Source organism: Pagrus pagrus, assembly GCF_965226575.1.
Source record: "Pagrus pagrus genome assembly, chromosome: 16".
NCBI lineage: Eukaryota > Metazoa > Chordata > Actinopteri > Spariformes > Sparidae > Pagrus > Pagrus pagrus.
In genome coordinates, this window is record NC_140200.1 from 23,085,451 (window position 1) to 23,101,460 (window position 16,010).

The following is a 16,010-nucleotide window of genomic DNA, read 5'->3' on the forward strand; positions in this document are numbered from 1 at the left end:
GCTTTAAACTTTGCTGCTAATGCCTGGAGATCGACAAAAACAAACGTTTTTAATTTCTCATTAAACTGAAAAATGTATATTTTTTGCTCATCATTATGACGTAATACTGATTGTATCGTAACATAGCGTTCTTTTGAAGATGTGCTGTTTGAAGACTGCCATTTGCTGCTGAGCAGGTAGTTTATCACATCTGGAAACAGCTTCTGGTGTAGAGGAGGTGGTTCAGAACCGTAAGACTGAAGCAAAACAGTACATTTATGTACTGTAAAACCAAAACAATAAGCCGAGGGATACTAAAGTGGGCAACTGTGGTGTCAGGTGTTACACACAGTCATTTGTCAATAAAAAGTATGGATCCATGCAGTGTTAATGTCGAACTTGAATGAGGGCAAGGCAAACCTTTTCTTGCCATCAACTTCGAAACTCATCTCCTGTTGTTGGCTTTACTGCAGCGCCAAAAATGTATTTTTTCTCTAATTAGCCATGTTGGCAGGTTTTTCAGACTATTTTCTGTGGGTGCTGGCTGTCATCTGATCCTTAATAATGAAAACCCAAGATCCTAACAAGCACTGTATGTACTGATTTACCTGCACAGGGCTCCGTGTCCTGGAACTATGTGACACTCCCCTCCTTGGCAGTAGTCTGGCTGCAGGTCACACACACTCTGACAGGGCAGGCCGTCCACTGACAGGTAGCCCGGCTCACACAAACACTCTCCCTCCTTCGTCCGGCCGTTCACAACGCAGCGAGAAAACTCGTCACAGGCCAGGAACTTGCAGGCGTCGGCCTTATCGGCTGCAAGGAGAAGAGGAAGAAAACATTGCCAGCATTAGTATTCATGAAGTGTTTGTCTGCGCCTCCTCCTCTCTCCAGGAGGTGCTGAGGAGTGTTTGATTTTAATGAGATCCTCAGCTTCTGGTCTGCATTGAAATGTAAGATTTAGCCTCTGGCGTGGACGGCTTCCGAGACTAAACGTCAGATTCACTCTGGGGAAATTAGCATGTTGGGAGGGATTCACGGATGAAGTGTACACCGTGTGAAGGCACGACGTGTGGTCAGCACCCATCTGTGTTACTGTAATCACACATATAATCCACATGTACAGCATGTGTGTGTCTGTGTGTGTGTGTCTGAGTCTCTTTTTCTGAATTGGACATGGATGCACAGAGGGAGAAAGTAGCATTTTATCAGACATTTTACTATAAGGAAAACTGATATGAAAGATATGTTTAAGGTGATTGACAGTGGACCTCGTGGTGAGGCCGTTTTGTCATTTTATTCTTGACCTCCACAAAAGAGGTCAAAAGTAAACTTTCAGTCACAGCATTTAAGGTGGAGAGAGTAAATATGTTTTCTCAATTCTACCTGACAGTGCTGAGGGCCCCTTATCAAAAATATGTTTATGTGAAATAATAAACATCAGCTGACACATCCTTATCAAATTTTGTATATTGTCAATTATTTACAAGTAGTAATCAGGTACCGAAGTACTAAAGTACCTTACTTAAAGCAGCAACAAGGAACTTTTATTTTTTTGTTGATTGTGGCGGCCCCTGTGGACAAAAGCGTAATGAGTACCTCCACTTCCTGTTGTAAGATCAGTTGTTTTGGAGGAGGATTGAAAGAAAGACGCGCTGTATGTTAAACAGTTGGATAAAACAATTTCAAAATGTATTTAGTGAATTAAAGAGAACAAGGAATAAACAAAAGGGTGTAGAGAGACTCGTTTCATTTGTTCACCCAAGACCACGAGACTAGACACAAATAAAACTTTAAAACACCTGACTTTCATCAGAGACTCTGGTTCTCTCTCTTCTTTCTCCCGTCTCCTCTCTGTAACGTTACATTTATGAAGTACTTTTCCCCTCCAGCTCCATAAAACACCACCACATAAACACCCGACAATGGAGGTCACCTCTGCAGACAGGTTGATAAACAGGAGTGAAGATAAATCCACTTTTTAATCCCAAAAGTTAAAAAGTAATCTCTGAGCTCTCCTCCCGATTCCTCCTCTGTTACTCCTCTTTTTCCCCTGTTAAAAGTCTTTTTCGGGGAGTTTCTCCTAAACTAATTCAAGGCTCGAAGCACAGACTGTATTTGTATGTTGTACAGAATGCAAAGCCAAGTCCAATTTGTCACTTGCGGTACTAGGCTGCATAAATAAAATCGACCTGACTTGACTAGTTCATTTGTTTGAGTAAGAGTTCTCTGGAGGCACCTGGGTTGGGTGCCATATTGTAGTATTGAGTGTATTTAATTAGAACGACTGTTTCTGCAAAAATTGATTCCCGTTCAAGATTCTGCTGAAACACAATCGGCCGCCTCCGAGGAAAAAGATGTTGCGGCAGCACTTCTCCTCTCGGCTGCTCACCTCTCATCTTTATTATCATTACTGCAGCCCTACAATGTTCTGTACAATCCCACTGTGTATTGGTGGATTTGACATATAGACCTAATTACTGAGTCAATTTGACTGTGTTTGTGATCTCTGTTCTCTGCTGCATCTCATCTGTGGAGAATATCACAAGACAAAGCCTATAATGTATGAGATGCATACAAAGAAGCAGCGCTGCTCCAACAATGGGACTTATTAGAAGATGCTGGTTCGAGTTTTATTACATAAATTAAGAGATATTATAAGACATCTCTGTACCGTAAAATTAATGAGGAGCTTAGAGGCATTCACAAGTTTTTTTCCATAGTGTGAAGTTAGAACAGCACAACTGTAGGCAGTGAGGATTATTATGGATAAAACTTGTATGTTAGCTCTGAGCAGATGAAATCTTCACTGTCGCTGCTGAGCTAAAAGGGTTAGTGCCGTCTGAAGTGAGGTGAAGTGTACAAGCTCGACCAGGTGTCGAGGGTGTACATTACATCTTTTCAAGTCTCCAGCTACTTCAGTTGTTTAGGAGAATGCTGCAACACTGTTCTGCTGTGAAGCTCCAGAAATGTTTTGTGGACTACGAAACTTCACCTGACTTTCCATCAGCATGGAGGGAGGAGATAATGACTAAATTTTCATTTTTGGGTGAACTGTTTCTTATTCACGAATGATGGTAACGTGAGATTACCAGGCGGTTTGGTGTGGCATCAGCTGTAATGCGGTGTTATACCAGAAACGTGTGGGTCAGAGGAAGCTGAGCAGGAAGGCAACTCTTTCAATTTACAATGAGCTCTAGGTTTGGGCCCAAAGAATGAGGTCACAGATTCAAGTCGAAAGTTAAGTGCCTAAAGTGTTAACTCACAGATTCAAACCTAAACTGTACCTGGTTCAACATCCAGCGAGCGGGTGTCGATCTGGATGCGCAGGTTCTTGAAGGCGTCAGAGCAGAACTCCTCCAGGACACAGTGAACAGCCTCGGTGATGTTGTACGGCACCGATTTGGCGAACTTCATCTTGCTGTTGACGACCACGCTGCCTTTTCTGAAGTTAAGAATCTCCAGTTTCTTGAAGCCTGTTAGGTTTGCCTGCAGGTACGGCAGCAGCTGGAGACAGAAGGGGAAAATCACTCTGTGGTCTGTTTCTGTCATTTTAAACACTTTTGATTCTGAGACTGAGTATCCCTCAGAGGAAAGAAGCTATTAAACATCTGACGGTTAATTTGATATTAATGACCAAGTGTTTGGTTTCATTCATCAATTCGTCTCATCTGTTATACATGAGAAGCCATCCACATACGGAAGACATTTGGAGGAAATTATAGTTTTCTAAAAAGTACAGACTCAGACAAAAGCGTGACAAAGAAGAGAAACTGCATCAAACAAAACTGCTGCATGGACAAAAACAGGAATAAAGGGAGGACAATAATGTTGATGCAGTTTGGGAGCAATCAAACTGTCTCATCATAAAATCCGCTCTCGTCTGTCTACACAGACTGAAGTCATAAATAACTTGCTTCCGCCGTTAGAGCTCTATAAAGTAGTCGATAAATCAAAATTCTTCATGCCATTAATTGACAGACACAATCTGATTCTTTCCTGCATTTCATGTGAATGTCTCAAACTTTTTTCTACACATCAACAGATGTGTTAGTTCTTCGCCTTTTTAAAATAATTCTGGTATTTTCCTCACTTTGATTAAATTAAATGCATTCATTGCCATTCAAGAGTTGTAAAGACGACAGAGTAGCTTTAAACTCATACAAACATCTCCAAGAGGCAAAGCTGCTTTGGAGGAAAAATCCTCTGACATCTGGCTCATTGAGGATTAACTCAATCAAAGAACCACATTTCATCTGCAGATGTGGTGAAAGAGATGAGAGAAATGTTTCCAAGCGAAGCACTGGCAATGTGTTTTTTGTGTCCCTTTAAATCAAGGACACATACCTCCACCAAGGCTGCACGATCCATTATTCATGGTTATTCATTAATAATGGAGAACATTAAGAAAATCTCCCTTTATGAAATAAAATGGGTACAATTCTTGAAGAAATGCTGTCAGGGTCTCCTCTGAAAGGCTATTCTTTGGAGTCTAGTTGTACTATAAAAATACAGCTAATAGTCTAAGTAAGAGCTTCCTAATGTTTGTTGTCTGATAGACCCCCAAAGCCCCGTCAGGTGAGCCCAAGTGACCCATAATCAACCCCACACAGGTTCAAATGTGTTCGTTTGAACTTGTTTTTAAAACGGATCGTTTTTACCTCTATTAATTATATAAAAGTGGATGCTGTTATGATAGTTTTTCCCTTTTCCAAAGACAAAGGGACCCTGACATCTTCCATGTTTACCCTGTGTTTGTTTTTCTTTTTTGTTCAACAGAAGCTGGTCGTTTTTACTTTTTTAGCTAATTCTACTTTTGAGTTTAGTTAATCACATTTTTAGTCCGTGACCATGAGTGCTGCATTGATACAATTTGACATTTTAATCAGGTCTCTGTGGTAAAGTTCTCGACTGCTTTCACTCGTACTTGTCAGGAATTAAATATAATGGTGTTCGTCATGGAAGCATTCTGGGCCCATTTGGTTTTCCCTCTGTTAAACATTATTAGTCAGCATGACAAGTATCAAATGTTTTGCTTACATTGGTAACTGACTTTTTTTGCTTTAACCTCTCATTCTGAAGTAAAGACTGATGTCACAGTATAATGGCTGTAGAACATTTACAACATCCTCATGCCTATAATGAGGCACAAAATTGCATTTTTTTTAGGCCTGGCTATTTCCTCAGAAAAAACATGTCTCAAGTGGACATTTTCAGTGATATTGTTATACGATTTGCACTTTGACCATGTAAGACTATACAATGTAACCATTGTGTTTTCCTGCTAATAGGGGGAGTTGCAGGTCATCTACAGGCTTATTTTTGCATTAAAAAAAATTAAGGTGAGACAAATAAATAATTCAGTGTGTTAAAACTCCTATAGATTAATGACAAAAGCACTTGCAGAGCTGTTGATAGCTTGGGAAAAAACTTAAGTTTAAAACCATGCCTGGACTCCAAATGGTTCAACAACAGCTTTAGATTTACTTACATATATTGCATACATTCCAGGAATGGTAAGACAAAAGAGTTAAACAAGTACAATTATTATCACTGTTAATTCTACAAGCACCTTTGGTTGGAAGTCACATTTCTCCAGTAAGTGATAATGCATCACATTAATAAAAGGCACAAAAATCGGACAAAAATCTGTTTATTCAGACTTTTTGTTTTCACTTTTGTGTCATCTGGGTAAAATATAAGTGACAGTTGTCACAGTGATGTTGGGATCCTAAAATGTTTCCATAGGTGTAAATCATGAGATTGTATCCACATTCTCAGTCCTACACAGGCAGCTGCATATTAGGGGGTTAAATCTCAATAAGTTACGTTTTCCAACACCTTACAAATGCTTATGGTATTTTTTCTAATGAAAGCAGCAATAGGAAATGTATTTTGTCGCTGCCGTTTGTGTGCGTGTTGAGATGATAAATACAAAGTGGTACTGGCAGCAACCACCACTGATGTGATTATGTTGTTTACTGGAGAGATGCAGTTTAGCAGCACACCGCTCGCTCAGATGATGAACGGTTGCTTCAGTTTTTCAGTCATCAGTTTCCTTCACTTTTTCCTTCTGTCATCACGGTCCGTTTGTTTTGGAGAGAGTCGCTCACCTCAAAACAGTCACCGCATCAACAAATTAGTATCTCCTAAAATCCAGTTTAACTCTCACACACTCAGGGGTGTTACATTTCTGCATAGCAAACGATTAAACGGAAAAAAAGAGAAACGCTCAACGAATTTGATTCTCTAATTCCCATGTGGCCGTACATAATTACCTCTATTGATGCAGTTAACAAAACGGTTCAGTGAAATGAATAGTAAAACCTATTCAGAAAATGTGGGTCTCTTAAGGATTTAGAGCAAGGTTTTTTTATAAACAGGGCATTCTATAGGCCTGATCTGGTACGTTCTATTTATGTGATAATTCCTGTGTTTCAGTATTTAGTTTTATCCTGCTGTCAGCGTTAACCAGCAGCAGACCCGAGGACACAGAGAGAAAGAGCAGGTGAATGCAAGGATGATGGTTTGATTCCTCGGGTCAAACTTACTGCCCTTGAGCAAGGCATTTTCCTGTGGTCTGCATCATTTGAAAGTTGAGAATTGCAGACACATACTGTCACTAGAGTCAGGACAGATCTGATCCAATATCAGTATTGGGTGCCGATACAGATATCCATCTTATTCACTTACTGGATGGACCGGTGTCATGATCCATCTACTGATTCAGATTCCATAGTCCATCAAGGAGAACTGTCAATTTCCCATTGTGCTCTTTGACATTTTATCCCAGTACTTGTTAAATACATTACTCTGCACTAGATTTATTTTAGTTTTTAAGACATTAACAAAAGATATGACACTGATCAAACCAACAAAACGTTGAAGAAGAAATGTTGTAAATGTTATTTAATCCTACATTTACTTGATGAAGAAGTTGAATTAGTACCTTGTCCAGAAGTACACCTTGATGTCAGCAAATTGAATGAAATCAATTAAATCATTCCTCAAAATGGGAGAAAACCATATCAATTTGGTCTCACAGCATCCAATACTGTGTGAGAAACAGCACAATGACTACCTCAACAACCAAGTCAAGGACAATATGGCCTCTATGTTTTCTTCAGGAAGTGCTCTTGAGAAATGTTCCTATTTATTTTCCCCCCATAACAGTGATCTTCAATATCCGCCCTTGGTTTCATTCTAATGTAATTCAAAATATTTTAAAATGCGGTTCTTCATTTTCTGGAGGAGACTATAACTGCATTTCAATATGCAATCCTGGAGTGTATAACAACATTAAAGCTGAACCTTGAGACGAATAATACCAGGACATGAAGTGGAGTAGCATTTCTTCTCCCAAGGTGGAAAACAATAGAAAGGTGGGGGTGTAAATTACATAGCGAACACAATTGCCTCTTACCACAGAAGAAAACATCTTCAAACGTCATCCAGTGTTTGTAGTCAGTTTAACTCACAGTTCTGTTCACCAGTGAGTCATTTGTTAACAATAAAGCATCAGTATTGTTTCTATGGTTACCTGCAGACTAAGATACAGATGGGTAATAAAAAACCAGGCAGTAGGACACAAGGACTCACTGAAAGGTTTGATGAAAAAGATGTGAATCAGATGTTACGATCATTTAGAGCTGTGGGTTAGCAGTTGATACAATTAGCCGCAATCCTGCTGAAAATTACATGTCAGAGGCAACTTTTATTTTAAAATAAGCATTTTTTCTGGCACTTCTCTCTTCTGTTCATACACTTTCAGTGATGGTGGAATCATAACCATTTGATTCTGTAATGACCCCTCTGGAGGATTCGTGGATACATAAAGAACTACAATCAAAGTTTACAGCAGAAGGACATAAATTAAACATTAATTAAATAAAATTTCACCCAACTGTAGGCTTGTCTCTCCTCATCTTCCAGCCCTCATTAAAAGGAACAGATATATTTGTCGCCCGATATTGTGTATCATCACAGATATATCAGTATCTGTATATACACCAATATGATTTTTTTTTTTACATTTTACAGAACGTGATGCGGAAAAAAATGCATGGGGTTATTCATAATTATTCATTTGAGAGTGAAATATAACATTTCAGTGGGCGGAAGTAACTTTAAACAATAAAGTTTAATGTAATCAGTATATCCTGCCTCTTTTACATATCTTTGTAGCTTTGTTTGATGGATCCTTTTCCGAAAATGGGAGTGTATTGGCTGACATATCTGGATCTGAATTATTTACTTTTTCCTTCCTAATATCAGTATCGTCCCCTAAAAATTGAGATTTGGTCAGGCTCTGATTAAAATATCTTTTCAGCAGTAAGTTCTTTATCAAATCAGGTTTTTAATTCTCTAACTAGAATTCTATCTAGACATTGTCCTGTTTCAGTTACAAGGTAAGAGAACACATTTGCAGTCCTGCTGAAGTTTTGAAGCCTCAGCGCATGTGTAGCAAACAGCTCTTCATCTTAATTTGCACCAACTACTGTGGTTATATCTAACTGTTTTCCCCACTTACAGCCTGAATGCAGGATAAATGTGTAGATGGATCAAGGCTATGAGAACACACTCGTTCTTATTGATTTTTACTTACTCTGACGTTCTGTGCTAAGGTTTAGAGAAACACAAACCTCCTAAAGCATTTCTCTGTATTTATCAAGTACACAGATGCTGACCATGCACAATCTCTATCAGCCTGTTTAATATTCTCACCCGGGAGCTTCCTGGGATAACCACCACCTTCTAATGGTGGCCACTGGGAACTTCCCAGTATGAATAGTTTACTGATGAAATAAGAGCTATTTGAGTTAGATTAGAAAGTCTGTCTGCAACAGAGAAAAGGATGTGCACCAATCAATAGACGCATATCTTTTTAAATCTGATTTAAAAGGAGAAAAATCTTTAAATGTAGTCCAGGGGGTGTTTTCTATTTAAAGAAAAGCTGCTGAGCGCACAGAGAAACCACAGCGCTGCCACTCTGAGCCGAATGAGTGCAAGCAGCCAAAAGGGCGTCTAAATTAAACCGCTGCCTGGCTGCTTATTGAAGGGATTTACACACTTGTTTGGGGAGCAGTGATAATCAGAGCGACATTCAAATGAGAGCAATAATAAAAACTAAGTGAAAAGGAGCGTGTGTGAGCAGCCCACTGAGCATTCAGGATGATAAAAATGGTAAAAATCAAAATTCAGCTGCTTTCTTGAGACTTTATCATACAGCCATTTCTATCTTTAAACTTAAAGGTGCAATATGTATGAATTTTAAACAGTTCACCCAGAAATGAAGGTTTAATCATTATCTCCTCCCCCCATGCTGATGAAAAGTCAGGTGAAGTTTTCCTAGTCCACAAAACGTTTCTGGAGCTTCACAGCAAATCACCATTTTCCTAAACAACTGGAGTAACTGGGGATTTGTTTTAAAAGGTACAAAACAAACAAAACAATCAATGGCTCCATACAGCTCAGTGTAATCACTGTCTCCCTGATATCCCAAATTAATTTTAGAAGATGTTATTTTCACCCATTTTTAAGCCAAAATCTTGCAACCTTTTCAAATCAATTTCAGATCTCAGGCCACACAAGTCCCCAGCTACTTCAGTTGTTTAGCAGAATGCTGCAACGCTGTATTGCTGTGAAGCTCCAGAAATGTTTTGTCGACTATGAAACTTTACCTGACTTTCCATCAGCACGGGGGTAGGAGATAATGAATGGATTTATATTTTTGGGTGAACTGTTCCTTTAAACAAACTCAATTTAAAGTCTCTACATATTTCATGAGTGGTTAAATCGATTTAAGGTGGTCTGTTTAATGTGGCAACCATCAACAAAATATTGTTATTTCTCTCACAAAGCTTGAACGAGAACTCACAGCAGCGTCATCTCTTACTCCCCACTACATTCCCATGGCACATTCTCCCTGCCTCGTTAATTGAGTCGAGTCATTGTCTGTAGTAAAATGAAGGCTGCATTGTGCCCACCTGAGCTTGAAATTATTCTCTCACTTCGTCTACTCATTTAAAAGAAAAAACAAAAACATAACATATTAATTCATGACAGTTCTCTTTGAGAATGAAAACAAAGCATCAAATGAACGGAGCAGCTGCTCACATTCATTAATTGTCTGTTTTACCTGTCAAGTTATAATGAAATTCAGAGAGGAAGGTCACACACCTTGATTGTCAGAAGCTTTACGTATTTTCTTTCATGTCAAAAGACTTTATAGTGAGGTCAGAAAATTATTATTTGCATTTTAAAAGGTTTTACCGTTATAATTATAAGAGAAAAATCACACGGTGACTGAGAGCATGTCAGCATCAGAGCTATGCTACTCAGCAGCTCCAAGCATATCTTAGTAGGGCTGCCATTAACGATTATTTTCATTGTCAATTTATTAATTAATTAATTACAGAGGACAGAAGCTCGTTTATAAATTACACCAAAATGTGCTAGATTCTCAGAATAGTTTGTAGAAGTGGAAAATCTATCCATATTTGGCACTTGGGTGTTGATTTGAGACATCCATGGTAAAAGGCCTATATAACATAATCGATCTCAGGATTTTAATAATCAGGATCAGATCATTTAAAACTAAGATAGGTTTAAATCTAGATCTACTCACCACATCTAAGAAAGTGTTCTCCAGGGATTTGTACTCCAGAGATGTCTTGTTAAAGAGGTCCTCGGAGAAGTCCATGTTGGTGACGCGCAGGCTGAAGAACACCACCAGCTCCCTGCCCTGGCTGGCCTTGGTCATGGTGGGTGTGGTCAGGTATCTCACTGGAGGCGGGGCTGTGACGCTGACAGTGGTGTGTTCCTCCCACACAGGTGGGAAGCCACTCCCCTCGTCCGGCAGCTCGTTTACCTCTGTTGCTGCTACATCCGTTTGATCCATTTCCACCGCCAGGTCCTTTACATCCTCATCAATGAAGTCTTCAGTGGCTGCCGGTGGGCTGGTTTCGTCTCCTTTCTGCACTGTCTCTGCCAAGTCTTCATCGATAATGACGACAGCTGGCTCACTCTGCTCCATCTCTGCCTCTGTGCTATCATCCTCTGAAGACTCAGGAGCAGAGGGGATTACGGATTCCTCTGCTACCTCAAAGAGTCCAGTGTCTATAGTCAGACTGGGTGTGGACAGTTCAGACACATCGACTGAAGCTGCTGGAGGTGTAGGAAAGTAGTCTGGAACCGGTGCCATCGTTGGACTGATGTCTCTTTCTGGGGATGAATCACTTTCTTGTGACTCCCCAGGGAGGTCTTCTGTCACTTCTGTGCCCTCTGATGTGTCTGGTTTGTCTGGAGCTGTCACCTCTTTGAAATGTCAGGCAATAAAGGCAGAATTAAGTCATGAGCACTCACAAAGGATTTCCACAAATTACACAAATGTGCTTGAATTATTCATAATACATTCAAACTGCTTCATGCCGAGGTTTCAATCTGAATCTCCAACATCTGCATTGAGATAATAAACTAGATATAATTTATCTGGTATCTGAAAGATCCAAAAACCCTGCTCTATTAAAAGAACCAGTTCACACAAAACATGAAAATTCAGTCATTATCTACTGGGGAAAAGAAACAAAATGACTCCATACAGCTCATCCAGAGTATTTCAAGTCTCTAGAAGCCCAAAGATCCCAAATTGATTTGAAAACACGTTACTTACACAATTTTTTGAAGCCCTTTTCTTCACTGTCGACCAGTGTGCAAAACTCAACCGCGCATCAAGGGTGTAAAAAATGTCTTTTTAAATCAATTTGGGATCTCAGGTGACACAAGTCCCAGCTACTTCAGTTTCTTAGGAGGATGCTGCAACACTTTTGTGAAGCTCCAAAAAATGTTCTGTCAACTAAAACTAATTCCTGTTCCTCACCTGCAGTATCAGAGGTTATTTCCAACTGTAGATCACTCTCAGATGTTTCCGTCATAGTAACTGCATCAGTGTCCATCTCGACTTGTGTGTCTATGCTGTCAACATCCTCCACAGTGTAAATGTCATGGATGATGGGGTATTCAAGTTCCGGTTCACCTTCATCTTCAGATGGTTGGATTTGTACTGGTATGATGGGTAAGTTGTCCTCCTCACGAGGCTGATGGAAGTCCGGTCTGACTGGTTGAAGGAACTCATCTTCAACAGTCTGAGCAGTGTCTTCTCCAAAGTGAATTTCTCCCCTACCATCCAATGGGTGAAGAATTTTGATTGATTCAGCTGGTGGCTCAGTAACACCTTCCTCAGGTTCTGGTTCTAAAATTTCAACTATCCCCTCCTCTGGACTTGGTTCTGGGACATCAATGCCTTCCCCTTCTGATTCAGGCTCTGAAACCTCAAGTAACTCTTCTACTGGTGGTGTGACATGATCTACGCCTTGCTCTGGTTCTGATGCTTCCTCTGGACTCTCAACTACCACCCCTTGTTCTTCTAAAACATCAACTGCCTCTTCTGCAGCTGCTGGTGGAAGTTGCGGTTCTGAAATGTCTATAGTATTCTCCTCCAGTGCTGGAACTGCAACCACTTCTCCTTCTGGTTTTACATCCTCAACTACATCTTCCTTTGGTTGTGGTACGTCTGGCACTTCTTCTGGCTCTTTCCCTTGATCTGGTTCTGCAGCTATTCCTACAACCTCTACCACTTCTTCACTTGGTTCCAAAACCTTTTCTGGTTCCTCCTCTGATTGTGCAGCCTCAACTACCTTGTCTTCAGTTTGTATCACTTCAGTCAAGTGCCCTTCCTGTTCTGGCGCTGATTCTGGTTCAGATGCTGGTTCCAGTAACTCAACCACAACGTCATCTGGTGCTGGTTCTTCCACAACTTCTCCTTTGTCTGAAATCTCAACCAATTCCTCCTCTGATTCTACAATCTTATCCTCTGGCTCTGGATCATCCACAACATCTTCTTCTACAGGTCTCATAACATCAACTGCTTCCTCCTCAACTACCTCTGCTTCTGGTACTGTCTCCTCGGAAACTTGAGGTACTGTTTCCTCTGATCCTGCGGGTTCAACTACCTCTTCCACTTGTTCTGACACCTCATCTACATCCTCACCAAGATCTGACTCTTCCTCTGCTTCTTGAGCTTGATCTAAAACTTCAACATCATTCTCAAGTTCTGGACCTGGTTCTGACACCACAACTATACCTTCCTGTGGTTCCTCTTCTGTAACTTCAACAACTACTGTTTCTGGCTGCAAAACTTCCACTGCTTCCTCCTTCATAATCTCAACTCTGCTATCATCTGGTTCTGTCCTCGGTTCTGAAATGTCCCCAAGCTCCTTTTCCATTTCTTCTGGTTCTGAAATTGCCACCTCTTCCTGATTTTCTATAACCAACTCATCCTCTGGCTCTGAAACTTCAGCTACTTCTTCCTCTGGCTCTGAAACTTCAGCTACTTCTTCCTCTGGCTCTGAAACTTCAGCTACTTCTTCCTCTGGCTCTGAAACTACAGCCACTTCTTCCTCTGGCTCTGAAACTACAGCCACTTCTTCCTCTGGCTCTGAAACTGCAGCCACTTCTTCCACTGGCTCTGAAACTTCAGCTACTTCTTCATCTTCAGCTACTTCTTCCTCTGGCTCTGAAACTACAGCCACTTCTTCCTCTGGCTCTAAATCTACAGCCACTTCTTCCACTGGCTCTGAAACTTCAGCTACTTCTTCATCTTCAGCTACTTCTTCCTCTGGCTCTGAAACTACAGCCACTTCTTCCTCTGGCTCTAAATCTACAGCCACTTCTTCCACTGGCTCTGAAACTTCAGCTACTTCTTCATCTTCAGCTACTTCTTCCTCTGGCTCTGAAACTACAGCCACTTCTTCCTCTGGCTCTAAATCTACAGCCACTTCTTCCACTGGCTCTGAAACTACAGCCACTTCTTCCTCTGGCTCTGAAACTACAGCCACTTCTTCCTCTGGCTCTGAAACTTCAGCCACTTCTTCCACTGGCTCTGAAACTACAGCCACTTCTTCCTCTGGCTCTGAAACTACAGCCACTTCTTCTTCTGGCTCTGAAACCTCAGCTACTTCTTCCTCTGGCTCTGAAACTTCAGCCACTTCTTCCTCTGGCTCTGAAACTTCAGCCACTTCTTCCTCTGGCTCTGAAACCTCAGCTACTTCTTCCACTGGTTCTGACACCTCAGCTACTGCTTCCTCTGGCTCTAAAACTTTAGCTACCTCTTCCTCTGGCTCTGAAACTTCAGCTACTTCTTCCTCTGGCTCTGAAACTTCAGCCACTTCTTCCTCTGGCTCTGAAACCTCAGCTACTTCTTCCACTGGCTCTGAAACTTCAGCTACCTTTTCCTCTAAAACTTCAGCTACCTCTTCCTCTGGCTCTAAAACTTCAGCTACCTCTTCCTCTGGCTCTGAAACTTCAGCTACTGCTTCCTCTGGCTCTAAAACTTTAGCTACCTCTTCCCCTGGTTCTGAAACTTCAGCTACTTCTTCCTCTTGCTCTAAAACTTCAGCTACCTCTTCCTCTGGCTCTGAAACTTCAGCTACCTCTTCCTCTGGCTCTAAAACTTCAACTACCTCTTCCCCTGGTTCTGAAACTTCAGCTACCTCTTCTTCTTGCTCTAAAACTTCAGCTACCTCTTCCTCTGGCTCTGAAACTTCAGCTAACTCTTCCTCTGGCTCTGAAACTTCAGCTACCTCTTCCTCTTGCTCTGAAACTTCAGCTACTTCTTCCCCTGGCTCTGAAACTTCAGTTATTTCTTGATCAGGTTCTGACACTGCTAAATTCTCTTCGTTAGGGACAGAAACTTCAACTTGTTCAGGTGTTGGCTGCAAAACCTCCAGCAGTTCTTCATCTGGTTCCACCACTAACTCTCCCTCTGGTTCTAGCAATTCAACTTCAGTTTCTAACTCTGAAACATCATGCCCCTCTGTTTCTGAAACCTCAACAGGGTCATAAGGTTCAGGCACAACCAATTCAGCCTCTTCCTCATCCGGAAGAGCATTAACTTCTTCGTCTTCTTGAAGGTTCACTGCTGGTTCAGTGGGCGGCTGGCCTGTGACGCCTGAAAGTGTTGTGACTGGGAGTGCCAAATCAGACGGCTCCTCTCCAGCAGGAGCTGTGGTAAATAAAATCTGTTTGGTGGGGGTGACTACATCCAAAGTAGGATTCTTGCTGTCCTCTTCAACAGGAGCCAGGTCTTCCTCCGATATCAGATTTGGAGACAGACTAATATATGGAGCATCCGTCTCCAACTCAGGAATCGCAGGAGGGGTCGGGATATAGTCCCTCACAAGTTCACCAGTTTCATCGTGATGAATGGTTTCGATCTCATGTGTAATGATCAGTAATTCTTCTTCCTCCTCTTCTTCATTTGATGGCTCAGGCTCACTCACATAAATTGCCTCAGAGTCACCTGTAAAATCCTCTGAGGCGGAGGAATGATCGCTGCTCTCTGCCGTCCCACCAGTCACTGCCATCGTGTCATCATCTGGGACAGCTGTGGGATCTAGCAGGGTCACAAGTGCATTTTCCTTCTCCATGGGGGTGAGGGGAACCACCAGCCGAGGTTTATCAACTTCTGGCTCATCAGTGAAAACTTCAAACTCGTTGTGTGAATCCGGCTCACTCGACTGTGGGGAGATGAATTTAGAAGAAGAAAAAGGGTTGTGATTGTCGGTGAAATTGCACTTAATGTAATATTCCTAAACCTTAACTTAAACATGCCGTATATTTAATTTCAGTAGCTCATGTCTGAAACTATTCTTACTACAAATACATAGCAAGGTTTCGAAAAATTATCATTATATTCAGTTCTTATGATAGGCTAAATGGAAACGGTGTATCATGGGTACACTTCTAAATAATTACATAAAAAGTTAATGCTTGCATAACTAGTAGTCTTTTGGTCTGTGTACAAAGGCTGAATATCCACAAGTTTCCAATAATAAATTAATATTAACTTCGATTGAATATATATCTGTTAATCTTTTCCAGTCAACATTTTAGTTCTTTCAAGCTAATTTGGTTATAATTACTACATAACTCTCTCCCATATTGTTCCTTCCATGAAGGAAACTATGGGACAT

At 41.0% G+C, this 16,010-nt stretch overlaps 1 protein-coding gene across 1 annotated transcript in view; it reads right to left on the bottom strand.

The window, feature by feature from the left end:
- LOC311271383 (uncharacterized protein) overlaps positions 1-16,010 on the bottom strand; it is a 59,075-nt gene that overhangs the window by 9,166 nt on the left and 33,899 nt on the right. Inside the window, exons 13-16 of the mRNA XM_084377024.1 lie at positions 11,858-15,554; positions 10,607-11,295; positions 3,267-3,486; positions 588-795 (exon numbers count right to left, since the gene is read on the bottom strand). Of these exons, the coding sequence (XP_084233150.1) occupies positions 588-795; positions 3,267-3,486; positions 10,607-11,295; positions 11,858-15,554 (4,814 nt within the window). The remainder of the gene's footprint in view (positions 1-587; positions 796-3,266; positions 3,487-10,606; positions 11,296-11,857; positions 15,555-16,010) is intronic.